This window comes from Bos indicus x Bos taurus, chromosome 13, assembly GCF_003369695.1.
Source record: "Bos indicus x Bos taurus breed Angus x Brahman F1 hybrid chromosome 13, Bos_hybrid_MaternalHap_v2.0, whole genome shotgun sequence".
NCBI classification, from domain to species: Eukaryota; Metazoa; Chordata; class Mammalia; order Artiodactyla; family Bovidae; genus Bos; species Bos indicus x Bos taurus.
This window is the reverse complement of record NC_040088.1, coordinates 72008432-72027929: the sequence shown is the minus strand read 5'-3', so window position 1 is coordinate 72027929 and position 19498 is coordinate 72008432. Positions and strand designations below refer to the sequence as shown.

General features: G+C 45.4%; 1 protein-coding gene across 2 annotated transcripts in view; it reads right to left on the bottom strand.

The window, feature by feature from the left end:
- CAMK1D (calcium/calmodulin dependent protein kinase ID) overlaps positions 1 to 19498 on the bottom strand; it is a 393969-nt gene that overhangs the window by 56742 nt on the left and 317729 nt on the right. For both annotated transcript variants that reach the window (XM_027560232.1, XM_027560233.1), the window contains exons 4-5: positions 6706 to 6844; positions 1585 to 1711 (exon numbers count right to left, since the gene is read on the bottom strand). In XM_027560232.1, the coding sequence (XP_027416033.1) occupies positions 1585 to 1711; positions 6706 to 6844 (266 nt within the window). The remainder of the gene's footprint in view (positions 1 to 1584; positions 1712 to 6705; positions 6845 to 19498) is intronic.

Below are 19498 nucleotides of genomic sequence, written 5' to 3'. Positions count from 1 at the left end.
AGGGACAACTTACCCTCCCATGCACCTCCATCAGATGTGCTGCCTCTTCCAACAAGATCAGAACATTCTCCCTTCTCTGTCCAATGCAAATACACAACCCAGGGACAAAACCCAGGGACAGTCAAGAGCTAAGAGGTACTGAGCACATCTTTTCCTCCCCTCCCACATTTACACCATCGTGATCTTCTCCCAAATCTGTTGCTTCTTTCTATTCCCCTCATTTTCTTTCTCTATTCCCCTCAAGTCTGTATTTTTCTCCCCAAGTTCCTTTAAGAGTGCACAGGTTGTGACATGAACAGGGATGACTTAACGCCCATTATCATGCAAGCACCTGAAGGGCCCTGAAGTGCCTCCAAGGTCATTTGGAGTTTCCCACAATGCTCGGGCCCCACACTCATTCTAGATGAGGCCTGCTCCCCTCATATAAGGGAAGGTCACACGGCACTGGTCATATAACTTCACCTCTCCTCCTTAAGGGCAGGTTTACTGTTATCACTAGGAAAAGCCATCATGCTTTGTATGATGAGAATTCAGCCTTGGTCTCTGGTTCCCAAAAGTCTTTACCAATTTCCGTTTCTCTGGCTCTTAGCCCTTCCTGGCTTGTACTCTCTCTGCAGCACCAGCTGATGCCTCCACTTGGAACACTGTCTCCTAACCTTCCCATGGCTGGGGCTGCTTCTCGTCATGAAGGCCAATACCCAGGTCTCCTCCTGTCCCCTTAGCCATTCCAACTCTTCCTCACACTTGTCACTCTGTCCCATACCCCTGTTTATATCTTCTTCATAGCATGCAAGGTCTGAAACGCCTCTTCACCTGTTTCTTTGCTGTCTGTCCCTCCCAACTAAAACGTCAGCTCCATGAGGGCAGGTGCCTGATCTATATGCACGGTCTTCACCCCAGTGCCTAGGACAGCATGGAGCACACAGCAGGCACCTGAGTGTACATTGCTGGAGGAATGAACACAGTCCTGTAAATGAAGTCTAACTTCATCCACAGCTCCAGTGGCCTTTCTCCAGGACCCCAGAAGACGGAAGAGGCTTCTCGGTATTTGAGTGCTCAGATCTGCCACAACCTTTTCTGCATTCTGCTGTGTTTGGGACAAAGGATCTGGGGTTCTGATTGTAGGAAAAATTTTAAATTCTTGGCTTCTCCAGGACAGGTCAGGATTGGCAGAGAGCCCAAGAGAGTGACTTGGTCAAGGTTTGAACCAGACTCCTCTGATCAATCTTTTCTTTCTACCTATGCCTACCTCAGCATTTAAATGTTTCGTGTGTGTCTGCACCCTACTGCTGTCTCAACGTGTCACTGTAAATATGTGAAAACATAGATACATGTGCTGTATTTCTGGTCTTAGAAACGGGGAATTCACCCAAATCAATTCCTGGCCTCCATGCAGGCCCACACCCAAATCAAACAGGATTTCAGGGGAGGGTTTCAGGGGAAACCACATCCCTTGAAGCTCGTTCCAGTGTCTCTCAATCTTTTTATTACTCCCTCAAGGGAAACGACGCAGGTGCCAGGTTTGAATGCTAAAGACAAGCGATCAGGATGACAAATGGGAAAATACACACGCAAAGTCCTTACCGACATAGCCTGGGGTCCCACACGCTGTGGACATCACGTCTCCTTTGCCTTCCATTTTGGACAATCCAAAGTCGCTGATCATGATTTTGGACTCCTCATCTTGACTGTAGTACAACAGGTTCTCAGGCTAGAAAGAAAAGTAGGGGAAAAAAAATTACAAACTACGTTGATAGCTGGGTTAATTGTGGGAGCCTCACCAACTCACCAAAACTTAAGGACAATGGAGGACAGACTTGAGCTTTAGACACAGTAAATACCCTAAGAAAAGCAGTGTTTAATGAAAGCAATGTGGGGGCCTTATCTAGTATTGGGGCATTTATGGATTTTCAAGAAATGTGAGCCCTTATTAATATTTCCTCTAATTAAAAAAGCTGAAGTATATAACTGAAGCAACTAGAAAGTATATGCCTTCCAGACTTGTCGATTCATTTGCTGGGTTAGGGGAAAGGAGGTTCCCAGAAAGAACGCTGCTTTTACAGGTCTGTGGTTTCTTTTTTTCTGACCCTTATCAGCAGCCGCCTCTGACCTAAGGGTCTCTCTCCCGGATCTCGGAACCCTCCTGAGTCGTGCAGCTCTGCACATGCATTGCACACCCCCCTTTCCTCAGCCAGCTGACACCTGCGCACTCTGGGAAGTATGCTTCCCAGAGCACCTGCTTCCCTGGGAAGCAGAGGGAGGTCATCCTGGAATGCATTGATGTAGAGGATCCAGAACTTTCTAGCCACGTGTCCTCAAGAACTCGAAGCCTCTGCTTGTGTTTCTGTATAACACGGAGTGATGGTTCCTCCTGTGCTTCCCCGACTGTAAATGTCAGAGTTCAGGAAGCAGTAATTCCCTACATGCAGCAAAGGTTTGATTATAACTTTGTCTCCACTTCAGATCTGCACGTCAGTGGCACCTTCATGGTATCTACGTGGGAGGGGCTTAAGGGTGACAACCCTGGGGCTAACTGGGAGACGATGAAACCTCCTCTGCATGGCATCTTCTGGAAAACTGGGGAATTTGGTTGTTCCTGGCAAAAAATGGGAGAGAGGCTTATGCAGCCCTGAAGAGCTGTTGAGTGAGAAACCCTTTACCCTTGCCATCTCCTCTTGGTAATTTACCATCCGTGACCCTTCACTCTGCTCAGTGGTTATACATCCTCATGTGTCCCTGCTGAACTTGAAGTGGAGCCCAACTCTCTCCCCTAATGCGATGTCCCTCTTGCAGGAGTCTTGAATAAAACATTCCTTACCATTTGAACATGTGTCAGAACCAATTTATTTTTCCTTTAACAGAATCCCCCCAAAATACTACCCTTCACCCAAAATAACAAGATAAAAAGGAACAGCATTTATCAACCACAGGGACATGAATCCTGTGGACAAAGCATGAGTTTAGAAGAAAATCAAATGCATGTTTGCGGATGTTTCCAGTGAGTTTTAAACTAGGATAAAATGGGCCAATCAATAGTGGAAACAATAATGCTCAGAAAGCAGAGGGAAACAATCTAACCGAACAGTGCACGTGGCTTCTCTGAATGCTTAGGGATTAGCATTTGGTGAAGAGTTAAGAGTCCAATCATGGGGGCAGAGAGATTTTTTTTTAAGTTTCTGATTTTGAAACTTCCTATCCCTGACAGTGCTTCTGCAGCTGTCAAGGATCTCATGCTCCTAGACAAGGCTGCATCCAGGCAGGAGATGGCCTAAGAGCCCAGAATCTCTCCATACACCTTATTCCTACAGGAGATGCATTTGGATCAATAAACGGCTTTTCTGAAGGGCGACTACTGACGAGGATTCAATCAGCTGGTCATCCTCAGGTTAGGTCAATACTTGTCTCAAGATTTAGTAAAGACAGCAAGACTTTTCAGGATGGAGGGGGAAGTAGGGGGAACAAAGAAGAAAGTGGGAGAGAAGATGGGCTCAGGAATAATGTAGGTGGAGGCCCCCAGCTGGCAGAAGGAGGGCTGTGGGTGATGGGGGGACAGAGGGGATCTTACAATCCTGCCTGGGGTCCTGCAAGGCCCAGGACTCACCTAAAAGATTATTTTTTCTGCATTTTATGGAATGTTTGCAAGACAGCTGGTGGCCAACACATGACTTGGGATGTCAATTCCAACCCTTGTTCATGTAAGTTTTTAAAAGATCTGAATCAACATTTCCTGTAGAGTTCATGTTACATATAATCATACTCCTAATCCAGCGATATCTTTCACCCCCCAAGGGAACACCTGGCAATGCCGAGAGACATTTCCGGTGGTCTAAACTTCAGGAGTGGTACAGGCGTCTCACAGGCAGAGACCAGGGATGCTGCTAAACATGTCCCCGTGCATGGGACAACCTCCCCCAACAAAGAATGATCCAGCTCCAAGGCCAACAGTGCAGCCCCTCCCCAACAGGAGGAGGCAGCAAGGACACTTCTCTTGGTTTGAAAAAAGGGCAACTGAGGATCTTCAGTAGCTTCCCCGGGCAAGAAGACACAGGAATGCCTTTCTGAAGGGAGAAAGAGGTATGTTCATGTGTGGGGGCTAAGTAGTATCCTAAGTTGTGCTCTAATCTTTTAAAAAATAATTTTATTTATTTATTTTTGGCTGTGTTGTTGCTACACGGGCTTTTCTCCAGTTGCTACAAGGAGGACTATCCTCTAGTTGCAATGCGTGGGCTTCTCATTGAGGTGGCTACTCTTCGTGCAGAGCATGCAGCTCTAAGGCACAAGGGCTTCAACAGCTGTGGCACTCAGGCTCAGTAGTTCTGGTGCATGGGCCTACCTGCTCCGCAGCATGTGGGATCTTCCTGGATCGGGGATCGAATTTGTGTCTCCTGCACTGGCAGGCAGATTCTTCAGCACTGAGCCACCAGGGAAGCCGCCTAATCTTAAATTAACCCAACCGTAAAACTCTCTATTTCCCTGGCCTAGATCACAAAGTTAAGTATTTTAGAGGTTTATGAAAGTTTAATTTCTGAACCCCAACTTCCTCTGCATACATAAAACTTCTTTGTGCCTCTGTAAAGAGCCCACAAAATTGTCCTAAAATGGTAATGTTCTTGCCACAGTGATAAGCCTGGTGATCTTAAACCTCTACCAGCTGGGAGACATATGTACTTCTCCAAAAGCACTATCTGTGTATAAAAACCCCCATCGCCCATGCAGCCAGTCTGTCTTTCTAAGGGGAAATAGACATTGCCCATCTAGGAAATGGCCTATCTGCTTAGGCTGGATTTCCAGTGAGTACAACTTGCCCATCATATCACATCTTCATGGTCACCAAGCTAACTTGAGGTCAAGAACACAGAACTGGCATTTGGTGAGAACACAAGTGAGCAGAGAAGGCTCTGCTGCTTGGCTTGGAGGTGCCATGTGGCCTTACCGAGCCCTCACCTGGCCCTCTAAAGGACCCCCAAAGTCCTGAAGATTACCTACAGCCCATTTCACCTATCAAAAAGCCTACAAAGGCTGTAAGAACACCATCAATGTCCTCAAATACCCTCATCCAGTGGTTCTCCAAGTGTGGTTCCCAGGCCAACATCAGTATCACCTGTAAACCCCTTAGAAATGCAAGTTCCCAGGCCCGCTGCAGACCTGCAGGGTCAGAACCTCTGGGGGAGGGCCAGAAATCTGTTTCTTTTCAGCCCTGCAGATAAGTCTTCGCTAGTGGTAAAGAACCTGCCTGCCAGTGCAGGAGACATAAGAGATGCAGGTTCAATCCCTGGGTCAGGAAGATCCCCTGGAGGAGGGCATGGCCACCCACTCCAGTATTCTTGCCTGGGGAATCCCCATGGACAGAGAAGCCTGGAGGGCTACAGTCCATGGGGTCACACAGAGTCGGACTTAGCTTGCACAAACGCAGACAAGTCTGATGTAGGCTAACATTTGGGAGCCACTACTTCAGTCACTGGGAAAAGATCAACATGGAGAAAAGAAGGAAAAATTTTACAGTGGGTCCCTATGAAAGAAAAAGCTATACCGTTTTACACCCTGACACCCAGTACCAGATAACGGGCAGATGTTAACATTCTGTTTTAACACGTTTATGATTTATTCTTTACATTGATTTAGACTGCCCATAGTCATGAACAGCACAGCTTCAGTACAATATGATCCCTGTGTTTCTGACAGGAGTGGAGCATATGCGTAATGGGTAGGGTTTCCATCTTGACCAGTCAGTGAACCCTGGGGGCTGGGCCTGGACCTACTGTAGAATGAAGCCACTTTATAGTTTCGGATCAATTACACCAATTTTTTCTGTTCCTCAAATTGGTATGTTTGATCCTTACTCTTGGTACTATGATACCTACCCTTTGGCATCTACTGGGACCTGTGAGCCAAGGTGACCGAGGCCCAGATCCTTCAATGCTATTAGTCAATGGCAAGTATTCCTAAATATTGTAGGGAAAAGATAAGAATGGAACAAACAGGACACAGGGAGAAGGCTGTGTTTGCAGGTCATTTAATCTGTCTTTCCTGATCATCTTCGATTTCCTTTCTCTCTCATCTCATTCCTCTACCAGCCACTTCTTCCCCCGACCCCCACCATGTAGTGGGTTATGCTGAAGCAGGGCCGGAATTGGAAAAGACTGAAGAACTGCACTGGGCAAAGGGTCTTCATGGCCTCTATGTCTTGATCAAAATTACCCTTTAAACAAGCTTGAACCAATACACAACCTACCTCTCCCATGGCCCTTTTAGTGCATGAAAGTGAAAGTGAAGTCACTCAGTCGTGTCCGACTCTTTGCGACCCCACGGGCTATAGCCTACCAGGCTCCTCTGTCCATGGGATTTTCCAGGCAATAGTCCTGGAGTGGATTGCCATTTCCTTCTCCAGGGGATCTTCCCAATCCAGGGATTGAACCCGGGTCTCCCGCATTGTAGACAGACGCTTTTACCATCTGAGCCACCAGGGAAGTGCATAATGGTTATTAAATGTCTCAAACAATGGCCAGCCCCATTGAGCTCCATCATCTTTCAAGCCACTTCTGGGTCCCAAAGGCTCTGACAACTAACAGTAGGCAAAGCCCACCATTCATTCCACCCCTATTCCAAACTAAGGTAACCTCATCCCTCCTCTGGAGCCGATCCTCTCCTGACAGTGCATTGTGGGTTGGAAAGTAGTTGGAGAGTGTTGCTAAGTGATGGCCTCACCTTGAGGTCTCTGTGGACAATACCCATTCTATGGAGATAGTAGACCGCATCCAAGACCTGGCGGATCAGAGTGCTAGCGTCTTTCTCTGTGTAAAATCCTTTCTCCACTATCCGGTCAAACAGCTCTCCACCAGATACACTGTTAAAAAAAAAAACACAAAGAACAAATCAGTATAAGTTTATTTTTTTAATGTTTTATTTATTTAAAAAAATCTTTATATCTTTGACCAGGTCTCAGTTGCAGCACACAGGATCTTCAATCTTGTGGCATGTGGGACCTACTTCCCTGACCAGGAATCAAACCTGGGCCCCCTGCATGGGGATTGTAGAGTCTTAGCCATTGGACCACCAGGAAGTCCCCAAATCAGTATATGTTTAAAAAGACATGTTGAATTGTTCAGGGAAAACTATCAATAAGACCTATCAATATGGTGAAAGAGTAAAATTCTATTTCAAAAATGAATCTACTTTCAGATTTAAATGTTGTCTCCTTATTCCCCAGAAGTTATACCAGGGAAGTGTTTCTATGTCATGATGGTACAGACGGTCTAGAAGGAAAGAAAGAGAATAAAAACACACTAGGACCTGTGGACTAGGCAGGCCCGAGAAGTCTCTCTTGGCCTTTGCTCCATCCCGCTGGGACACTAAGTCAGAATAACCTTCCAGAATCATCAGTGACAGGGAGACAACACTGCGGAGGGGCCCCCCTCACATGTGACTGTAGCCTTAAAGATCTGGGTGGTGGGATGGGGTGTTTGTGGGCAAAATAGCAAGCAGCCAACAGGATGTCCGGGTTCTTGACCCAGATCTGCTCTTAAGATGCTGAGAAGATGAAGACTCTGGGAACCTTTGGACCTCAGTCTTTCCATCTATGAAATAAGGGAGTTAATCTAGTCAATCATTCCCTCAGATGCATCAGAACGTCAAAGCCACTTTTGAATTACAAAAAGATAGAAGAACGACACTCCAGTGTATTGTTTTAATTTGGTTTGGGGGAGAGACTATTCCATTTTAATTTGCTTTGAGTTTCAGACTTCATTAAGCATTTTTTGGTATTTATCGAAAGGGAACCTAGTTCACCAAAGGTCAAAAGGCCCTGGTGGACAACCTCCAGAGTCCTTTTCAGCTATGATATTTGATGCTGCTCCAGGTTTCACAAAGTAACAGAACTGCAAAATACTGAACAGAAACAATTCAACTAACACCTCTGCCTTCAAATTCTTAGACTACGGGATTCTCAAAGAAAAAGTGTTTTGTTCAAATAATTAAGCCATTTTGGAAATTAGCTTCAAGGGATTTATTAGCACTATTTTAATAAAAGAAAAACAAATTTCCCCAAAATAAAATGTAAAAGATATATCTGAAATACTAAAATCACGAAACTTTCACAAAAAACGTTTACATCTTTAAAAGACAGGCCCCAGCAGTAACACACACATACACCAACACATGAAGCTATGATTCATTCTCCGCAAGTCAAGGCGATTAATGTTCAATAACTGAGCCACTGAAATGTTCTTTTTTAAAGAACTAATAAAACAAAATTGCAGCTATAAAAGGCCTGTGTATGAGTCTCTCCCATTACTTATAATCAGTCTGAGCCATATTGAGCTTGGATAATGTCTCATTTCCAAAGCAAACTGAGCAATCTAGATAAAAGAAGAAAGACGCTCTGGAAAAATAAAAAAGCAATTCAAAGAGTGAAAAGAAACAGAAACAAGAGGGGAGTAAGTACAGCTGGACAACCGCACTGTCTAAACGATCCATCCTTGGGGGAACCCGAATCCCAGGACATTCACATCCCATCTCAGCAACTCTCATCAAGTTCTCGCCACTCTTCCTTTTTCCCAGACTCTTCTTCCCAGTGAGCTTCAATGCAGAAACTCTACACAAGACTGTATTACAGGACACGTATTGCTGCTAGGGTTACGGTAAACTTGGGTCATTCACCTGGAGGCAGTTCACTTCACTAGATCACTTATTCACCACTCATTCTACGTGTGCTGGGCGCCCACTAGGTGCCAGACACTCTGTGCAGCTGGTGCCAATCAAGGCGTCATTAGCAGTACAGGAGGAAAAGTCTATCTCGACTGTGCCCCTCCTCACCCCCTACATCGGCTCACCTTCAGTAAGGGCGCTGAGCTAGCGTTCTACCACTGGGCTGCTACTCACATGCTCCGCAAGGTGCCTGAAGGCCTTAGGCAACAATGCTCCCCACCCTTAGCACCCCATAACTTGTAATTTGCCAGATCTTTTCCCTCCCTCCAAACTGATCTTTCCTGCTTTCTAGTCTCTCAAAGTCCTCTTTTCCGCAATGGGATGTAAGATATTAATAGCTACTGAATAATATTTTCTCTGTGATAGTTCATGCAATAAGATCTGAAGCAGGGACTTCCCTAGTGGTCAGTGACTAAGATTTCGTGCTCCCAGTGCAGGGGGTCCAGGTTCGATCCCTGGTCAGGGAACTGGATCCCACATGCCACAACTAAGAGTTCACTCACATGCCATAACTAAAAGTCTCCATGTGTCCCAGCACAGATCCCATGCGCCATAACTAAGACCCAGTACAGCCAAACAAATAAATAAAATTTAAAAAACATGATGCGAAGCATCAGAATTGAAGAGTAAGATAATCCTGTGCTCGGTAGGGTCAGGATCTCAATTTTCTGCCCATTTAATATTTCACTTCTTAAATTCCAAATTGCACCAGGGATTTATTTTTCTGAACAGTGCTCAGAAAGAATGTGGTTTCCTTAGAAACCAAGGAACAGGGAAAAAGTTTTAAAACTTGCCAATAAAAAATGTAACAATACTGATAAAAATACTTTAAAGTCTGTAAGTTTTTATACTTTGCAAAAATCTCCTCAAGCATACATTTCAAAAAGGCCATTCTGACAAGACTGAATGTTTGAGCTCCCCCAATTCATAAGCTGAGGCTCTAAACACCCACATGATGGTATCTGGGGGTGGGAACGTAGGGAGGTAATTAGATTTAGTTGAGGTCATGAGAGTGCAGCCCTGATTATGGAATCAGTATGTTCATGAAAAGAATAAGGGACACCATAAAGACACAGCAAGAAGGCGGCCATCTGTAAGCCAGGAACAGTGTCCTTAAATGGAATCAAACCAGCACCTTGGTCTTAGACATCCTAGACTCCAGGACCGTGAGAAATACATCTCTTTAAGCTGCCCAGTAGCTGGTATTCTGTTATGACAGCCTGAGCTAAGACACCCAATCATTTTCAAAATCACTTGTGAACAACCAGAATCCCAGAATCACTGGTAAGGAAATAAATTTGTTTTTTCTTTTTTTTTTTGGAAATAAATTTAGAATTGTACTGAGGAGCATGTCTCATTTTCCGGCTGGCAGGATGCATGAAGGTTGGGTGGTCAGCTGCTGAGCTGACAGGTGGTTTTCTTGAGTCAATATTTTTCTACAGAGAGCTTCCAATGTGTGTGGTTTAAAGGTCCTCATTAGAAATGGAGTTCCCCAAGGAAAACTTGCAAAGCACCAGAATGCAATTAGAAGGATGAGGTCAGGTGATTGGAGAAAAGGAACAGGACCATAACAACAGGTCAATAAATAAAATTACTTAACGGTAGCCACGGGAGAGAGGTTCAGCTTTAGGGAGATGTAAGCTATTTCAACCCACTCCAGTATTCTTGCCTGGAAAATCCCATGGATGGAGGAGCCTGGTGGGCTGCAGTCCATGGGGTCACTAAGAGTCGGACACGACTGAGTGACTTCACTTTCACTTTTCACTTTCATGCATTGGAGAAGGAAATGGCAACCCACTCCAGTGTTCTTGCCTGGAGAATCCCAGGGACGGGGGAGCCTGGTGGGCTGCCGTCTATGGGGTCGCACAGAGTCGGACACGACTGAAGTGACTTAGCAGCAAGCTATTTCAAATCCCGAAAGATGATGCTGTGAAAGTGCTGCACTCAATATGCCAGCACATTTGGAAAACTCAGCAGTGGCCACAGGACTGGAAAAGGTCAGTTTTCATTCCAATCCCACAGAAAGGCAATGCCAAAGAATGCTCAAACTACTGCACAATTCCACTCATCTCACATGCTAGTAAAGTAATGCTCAAAATTCTCCAAGCCAGGCTTCAGCAATACGTGAACCGTGAACTTCCAGGTGTTCAAGCTGGTTTTAAAAAAGGCAAAGGAACCAGAGATCAAATTGCCAACATCCGCTGGATCATTGAATAAGCAAGAGAGTTCCAGAAAAACATCTATTTCTGCTTTATTGACTATGCCAAAGCCTTTGACTGTGTGGATCACAATAAACTGTGGAAAATTCTGAAAGAGATGGGAATACCAGACCACCTGACCTGCCTCTTGAGAAACCTATATGCAGGTCAGGAAGCAACAGTTAGAACTGGACATGGAACAACAGACTGGTTCCAAATAGGAAAAGGAGTACGTCAAGGCTGTATATTGTCACACTGTTTATTTAACTCCTATGCAGAGTACATCATGAGAAACGCTGGGCTGGAAGAAGCGCAAGCTGGAATCAAGATTGCCAGGAGAAATATCAGTAACCTCAGATATGCAAATGACACCACCCTTATGGCAGAAAGTGAAGAGGAACTAAAAAGCCTCTTCATGAAAGTGAAAGAAGAGAGTTAAAAAGTTGGCTTAAAGCTCAGCATTCAGAAAACAAAGATCATGGCATCTGGTCCCCTCACTTCATGGCAAATAGGGAAACAGTGGAAACAGTGTCAGACTTTATTTTTTGGGGCTCCAAAATCACTGCAGATAGTGATCACAGCCACGAAATTAAAAGAAATTAAAAGACGCTTACTCCTTGGAAGGAAAGTTATGACCAACCTAGACAGCATACTGAAAAGCAGAGACATTACTTTGCCAACAAAGGTCCGTCTAGTCAAGGCTATGATTTTTCCAGTGGTCGTATATGGATGTGAGAGTTGGACTGTGAAGAAAGCTGAGCGCCGAAGAATTGATGCTTTTGAACTGCGGTGTTGGAGAAGACTCTTGAGAGTCCCTTGGACTGCAAGGAGATCCAACCAGCCCATTCTGAAGGAGATCAGCCCTGGGATTTCTTTGGAAGGAATGATGCTAAAGCTGAAACTCCAGTACTTTGGCCACCTCATGCGAAGAGTTGACTCATTGGAAAAGACTCTGATGCTGGGAGGGATTGGGGGCAGGAGGAGAAGGGGATGACAGAGGATGAGATGGCTGGATGGCATCACCAACTCGATGGACATGAGTTTGAGTAAACTCCGTGAGTTGGTGATGGACAGGGAGGCCTGTTGTACTGTGATTCATGGGGTCGCAAAGAGTCGGACACAACTGAGCAACTGAACTGAACTGAAGTATATAAGAAAACTGGCTACCAAAGACTAAAGGAACAGAAGACAGGGGATATGGTTTGAAAATTCTCTATCCTCTCAGTTGAACTTGGACATTTATTTAGAACAACTTGTCTGCAGTGAACTTGGGCTTGTTCAGCCTCTGACCTCCGTGCCTATTATACACTGCTATCACTATGTGAATCTTAACTACTCAAATACCAATTAGCTGGATGTAATGATCTCAGTGGGCTTCCCGGGAGGCTCAATGGTAAAGAATGTTCCTGCCAATGTAGGAGACATGGATTCAAACCCTGGGTCAGGAAGATCCCCTGCAGAAGGAAAGGGCAACCCACTCTAGTATTCTTGCCTGGGAAATCCTATGGACAGAGGAGCCTGGTGGGCTACAGTCCATGGGGTCACAAAAGAATCAGGTGTGACTGAGCGACTAAAAAATGATGTCAATACTATTTACTAGCAGAATTTTAAGTAATGCAGATCTCTTCAAATTCAAAAACAGTCAAGAAACACAGTTTCAAAATTGCTGGATCAAGTAAGTAAACTGTAAGTTTTGATCCTAGACCGTAATATATTCTGTACTGTACTATACACAACTTTGTCGGTTTTCCAAGCATCCACTGTGAGTACTAGGCAAACTGCCCTGCTTTTCACATGCACCTGAACTTCTCCATCTGATTTTGGTAGATTGTTGTTGTTTAGTAGCTAAGTCATATCCAGGTCTTTTGCAACCCCATGGACTGTAGCTCTACCACACTCCTCTGTCCATGGGATTCTCCAGGCAAGAATACTGGAGTGGGTTGCCGTGCCCTCCTCCAGGGGATCCTCCTGACCCAGGGATTGAATCCAAGTCTCCTGCAACTCCTGTTTGGCAGGCAGATTCTTTACCACTGAGCTACCTGGGAAGCCCCTGATTTTGGTAGATATTATCCTCTTATTTTAAGATTTACTGCTAATTACAGCGTGTGTTATAAGTTATAACAATATCATCTGCACATCCATTCAAAACTTGTATTTGTGCTAATGTGGAAAAATAGGCTCCAAAAGTCTATTACTCTAGAAGTTAGATTTAATAAAAGATGAAAAAGGCCAATGGAAACCAGAGTATGTCACCCCAATATATGCCTCTTAGACATAAAATTATTTTGAGTTGAAGGCAGTTAAGAAGTGTAGGAAAAAGCTCCCCCTTTCCTGTCTAAAGGGAGGAAATAAATTCTCCTTTCACTGGAGACACACTCTGATCAACCCAGAGTGGAACTGGCAAACAAACCGAGTTCAACTAATCCTTCTCACCTTAGTTCATCATTTACTACCCCTATTCCAAACCCCTTTGTATTGTCTGCTGTCCATAAATGTACCGTTTGCCTAAAAGGTATAAAAGCTTTCTGCCCTGGTCACTTACTGAGGACTTCGTTGCCTTGTGTAGGCTACATATGTAAAGATTAAATAAAATGTGTCTGCTTTTTCCCTATTCATGTGTGACTGTGAGTTTCATCTTCAGATCCAGCCAGGGACGCTCAGAGGGTTGAAGACAGCTTCTTCCTCCCCAACAAGGCCAAGCAGTATAGCATGGTGCTATTAATGTTCGAGACAGGAGTCTGAGAAGTATCAGTGCTGATCCTGGGATGATAAAAAGCAGTGTTACAAGCAGACATGCCCTGAAATTCACAAGACAGTCACATAATGAGGCAGCACCAGTATTAAAGACCCAGGTGACTTGGTTACAAGAGCCATATGGCCTTAATGTGCTCCAATGCAAGACTGGTTATAAATGTGTGTTTTCTAAGAACCGTTTCCCCTATTTACATAGAATCCTAAGGGGAAGGCAGTCCTGAAACATGCAGGTTGTGATTGAGAGGCTGAAAACAAAGCATTTTTCAACTGTGAAAGCCCAAGGCTCAGATGACAGAAATACACATTCTTTTCACCCAGCCAGGAGAAAGAAAGGGACCATCAGTCGTCGCCTCAATTGTGCCCCTAGGACTTGCTTCCTCCCACACAGGGCACCCACTGTCACTCTGCCCCCACTCCCCAATCCTCGTGACTTCATCTGCCTTTGGTGCCCCCACCCTCTGCTCCTGGGGGGCTCTCTCACCCTCTCCAGGAAGATTAAGGGTTTATGTCATGAAACCTCTGTCCTCAATCTTTCTCTCCTTCAGCAAATCCCACTTTAATAATAAAAATATCTTTGTTCTCAGAATTCGGTTTCACAACATCTTCCCAGCCTCAATCTGTTCAGAAATTTCTAAAACACAAACACATGCCTCTCCATGGGATGGACCAGAGACGTGTAACCCCTCGTGTGCTGCTGAATTTTGATTCTGGCTCTTTTGTTCTCTAGGTATCAGGGTGTTGTGGACTGAATTGTGCCTGCCCCCCCAATCCCAATTTCTTAATGCTGAAATCCTAACCACTCTGGTACACCTCAGAGTGAGACTGGATTTGGAGACGGGGCCTTTAAAGAGGTAATACAAGTTAAGTGAGGTAGTACAGGTCCAGTGTGAAGAGACGCCAGGGATGAACACAGAGGCTGGACCCTGTGAGGACATTGTGAGAAGACAGCCGTCGGCACATCAGGGAGAGAAGCTTCGAGAAACCAAACCTGCCCACGCTCTGATCTTGGACCTAAGTCTCCAGATTGGTTAGGAAGTAAGTTCCTGCTGTTTCAAGTCACCCGGTGTGTGGTATTTTGTGGTGGCTAACTCCACAGCAGATGAATACACTGAGCAACATAAAGGTCAGTCCATATCCATGTAGTGTATCTTTGAATGCATTATTGTTATTGTTTAGTCACTCAGCTGTGTCTGACTCTTGGTGACCCCATGTACTGTAGCCCACCAGGCTCCTCCATCCATGGGATTTCCCAGACAAGAACACTGGAGTGGGTTGCCATTTCCTTCTCCAGGAGATCTTCCCGACTCAGAGATCAAACTCGCATCTCCTCCCGACCCAGAGATCAAACTCACATTTCCTGTATTGGCAGGTAGATTCCTTACCAATAAGCCAGCAGGGAAGCCCCTTCAAGTGTATACCCTTCTTTATATTTTTTCAAGGTTTACTGCGAGAAAACATTTTTGCTGCTTTACTTGTATGCTTTTTTATTCACCTAATCAAATAGTCTTGTATCACTTGATAAAATGTTTTCCTGTTTCAAAGGGGCACATGGTCCAGTGTGCATAGAGGGAGTGACTAGGACAGACAGAGAAGAGCTGGGACTGAGGGGTGAGGGTACCCTGGAAGACCACAGAAGGACCCTAGAAGAGACCCCAGGGACAAGGCAGGAAAAGGTGAATCGGAGCCATCTTAAAGAAGAAGCAGTATTTAGTCAAGTGGAGAAAAGCCCAATGGGCAGGGAGAGTCCAGTCATTTGAACGATCATGAAAAGAGTTCTTGCTGAATTAATTTTTAGGGAAATAGAGTCAATGAACGAAGTGTTAAGTGAGCACCGTCTACAAGCCCAACACGTGGCATGCAGTTTCGCCCATATTTGGGGAGCTACAAAGTTCAAGTTGACCATCAAGACCACTAGCAAATAACGACTTGCCAGATTGTGACCCAGGCTGGCTGACCACAGCACAACCCAGAGGGGAGAGATTTGTGGTTAGAGAAGGTTCCTGAAGGGGATGTTGGAACTTCCTCTCTGTCTCTGGGAGTCTGGCACAGCACTCAGTGAAAAACGTCAGCTGATTCCTGAAGGAAGACATTAGGAGGAAGATCACGCGAGGGAGGAAGAAGAGAGAGGTGGGAACGGACAAGATATGCAAGAAGCCTGATTATCTGGAACATGTGACTGGTGAGGATGAGGTCAAATCACGAAGGATTCTGAAACCCAGGCAGTGGAGATGGTATGGGCTGCAGTGGATGGCACTTAACTCCAAGCCGCTTGTGACCTAATGAACCCCCTTCTGAGAGAGATGCTACTGAGAGTGTGGCCATTGGTGCCTGTGGGCATGGAGGCAGGGACATACTGGAAGGAGCATCCTTTTGCAGGGTATGCACACGATTCTCCAATGTGGGTCTGTCCTCCCCATCCTGGAGGTCCACTTGCTTTTACAGTTCTTATCCTGCAGGCTTCCTACCGCCTTCAGATATGCTCACAAGAGCAAATCCATTCCTCCAGCCCCAAGTCAGTGAGCTCTGCAGTGTGCACTGATTCTTTCATCCATCGAGGCAACAACTTTCATTGCTTTGGTGGGACCTCAGTGATTCCTTACAACCATCTCTCCCTATTTATCAACTATGAACCACCCCCACCCGCTCCTCCCTACCCCCAGTTCCCATCCAGCCTCGAGGCTGGCCTGGAAAAGTGTGGTTAGAGCCAAAACGATGGGTAAGAAAGAAGTGAAAGTGTTTTTATTTTGAGTATGAAACCTGCCTGCTGAGACTCAGATAAAGAAATTTTACTTTTGCATTACTCATAAGAAAAGGATGAAAAGATTTATTTAAAAAATTATCAGCATGCTCAAGATTAAAACAGCTGATCTCTTCTAACTCCAACACCTGTCCACATTCCAAAAAAAGATAAGTTAATTACAGATCATTTTTATGGGCCCAGCACGCTTCCGCGGCGCCACTCTGCTACAAATCACTTTTAGACTTTTGTATTCCAAGAGGGCAAAGCATGTCTTATCCATACTGAATCCCTAGTATCTATGACTTATGTTCCAGTGAGGGAGGAAGAAAAAGGAAATAAATGAACAGATAAACGTGAAACAGTGTTGTTGTGGTTTAGTTGCTAAGTCATGTCCAACTCTTTCTCGACCCTATGGACTGTAGCCTGCCAGGCTCTTCTGTTCACAGGACTTCCCAGGAAAGAATACTGGAGTGAAACATTAAGAGTTTGGAATGCTGTGGGGAGATGGAAACAAGCCTGAGATGAGTATCTGGTGGAGCCACTTTAACGTGGGCTTCAAGATGGCCTCATTGCATGTCAGGGAAGAGCCAGCCAAGTGATGACCAAGGGGAGCTTCCAGGCAAAGGGGTGAGGCTGTCCTAAGACTAGGATAGCCCAGTCTTAGGGCATTTGGTGACCAAAGACAAAGTCATGGTGAAGTGGAGTCTGGTGGGCAATGTAGCGTGGTTGAGAAAGACGAAGGCCTAAGTCATATAGGGCCATGCCTTATGTGTTGAATGTTTATGTCCCTACCCCCCACAAATTCATATGCTGACCTAACCCCCCAAAAAATGGTACTAGGAGGTGGGGCCTTTAGGAGGTGATTGGGCCATGGGTGGAGCCGTCATGAAGGGGATGAGCACTCTCATCAGAGACTCCAGAGACCTAGCTGGCCCTACTTCCACTACATGAGGACACAAGGAGAAGTCGGGAGAAGCCAGAAGAGAGCTCTCACCAGAATGCAGCCATGCTGGTGCTCTGACCTGGGACATCCATGCTCCAGAACCATGAGGAATAATCTTCTCTTGTTTCCAAGCCACTCAATCTACGGTACTTTGCTATGGCAGCCCAAACAGGCAAAGATGCCAGGTAAACTAAGATTTAAAAACAGTGGGTTTATGCTACATCAGATGAAGTATCATTGGAGGGTTTTCAACCAGGAGACAGGAGAACTGTTTTACAGTTTTCAAAGCCTTGGCTTTGAAGTGCCTGTGGGCGTGGCTACCTGTTGTGTGGACAATGGTTATAGCATAAGAGTGGAAGCAGGCAGATTGTTGGGGAGTCCCTGTAGCGATTCAGGTGACAGAGGCTGCTGGCTCAGCTTGGGGAACGCTGGAGTCTGAGAGGAGTACAAAGACATGAGATATATTTTAGGGACACAGTAGACAAGACTCACTGATAAAATTGATATAAGGCATGCTAGAAGGAGAGGAATCAAGAATGTCTCCTGGGACTTCCCTGGTGGTCCAGTGGATAAGAATCCTCCTGCCAATGCAGGAGACATGGGTTCGATTGCTGGTATGAGAAGATCCTACATGCCAAGGAGCAATCAAGCCCATGCAGCCCAACAACCGAGCCCACATGTTGTAACTACTGAAGCCCATAGGCCTAGAGGTCAGGCTCTCTGAACAGGAGAAACTGCAATGAGACGCCCACGCACAGCAATGAAGAATAGCCCCTGCTCACCACAACTAGATAAAGACCGCACTCAGCAATTAAGCCTGAGCGATAACAGATAAACTAATAAACTCCATAAATTTCAGCATTTACTCCGTACACCCAGCGCAGCCAAAATAAATAAAATAAAATAAAAAAGGATGCCTTTTAGATTTTTGACTTGAGGAACAACTAGATTATTTGAAAAGGGGGTCCCTGGTGAAAGAACAAGTTTGGAGGAGATAAAAACAACTAGGTCACCACTGACCACCAGAACTTCCTGCAGTGATGGACATGCTCCTTATCTGCCTTCTGATGTGGTGACCACGACTCACAGGGAGCTACTGTGCATTTGAAACGGTTCATGGCACTGGAAAACTGACTTTTAAATCTTATTGAATTTTAATTAATATACACAGCTCCATGGCACTACCATATTGGACTGCACAGATCTTGAGCCTTGGGTTGGATAAGGAAGTCTGAGATACCTAGAGGATGGATGGAGAGGTCAAGCAGGTAGCCATGGATATGAGACTGAAGTTCGGGGGAAGATCAGGGCTAGAGTTCAAAACTAGCAAGTCATCAGCATGCAGACGGTCTTCAAAGCCAGGAGGGTAGACCTGATCCACTGGGAGAGTGCAGATGGATAAGAGAAAAGCGGCTGAATGCTGGGAATGCCAACGCTCAAAGACGAGCCAACAAAGGACCAGACAGAGGTAGGAAGCAAAGGAGGAGTATGGGGCCATGGAAGTCAAGGAGGAGGTCTGGTCAACCCTGACAGATGCTGCTGAGAGATCAGGGAAGATAAGGACAGGAAAATGTCCACACGTCTTCGCGTTTAAGAAGACGAAGGTCAGGGCTGGAGGCAGAGAACCAGGAGTCAGCGGTATATGAAATGCCTTCTCGACTTTGGGACTGGAGATGCCTGAGTACACAGAGAAGAGAAAGGTACCCAGGACTGGCCTCTCTGAGCCTCATTTTCTCAACTACACAAAGGGGAATTAAGCTTGCTCTAAGAATTAAGTGAGACAATGAAGGGAAAATCCCTAGGCAGACTTCCAGCATGCTGTAGTGTTTTATAAATGTTGGTCCCCTTCTCCCTTTTCTGCAGGGCATGGAGGGGGAGTGGGGCACGAGCTGATTGATAAGGGATCAGTGTAGAGGGAGTTGCTATAAAGAGGGAGTTGCTATAAAAAGGGAGTTGCAAAGAAAGGAGCTTGACATAAGAGCTTCTGGTCCCACCAGCATAAGGGTTCCCTGCTCTCCTCTCTGCTCTGTGTAAAAAGGCTGGGCTTTTGGAAGATACTCATGTACTTCATTATGACGTAAATTTGTGACAATGTAAGCTTTCTTATGTAATCTCAAAACTTTGTATTGTGACTTCTGTATTAATTATATGTATTCCTGT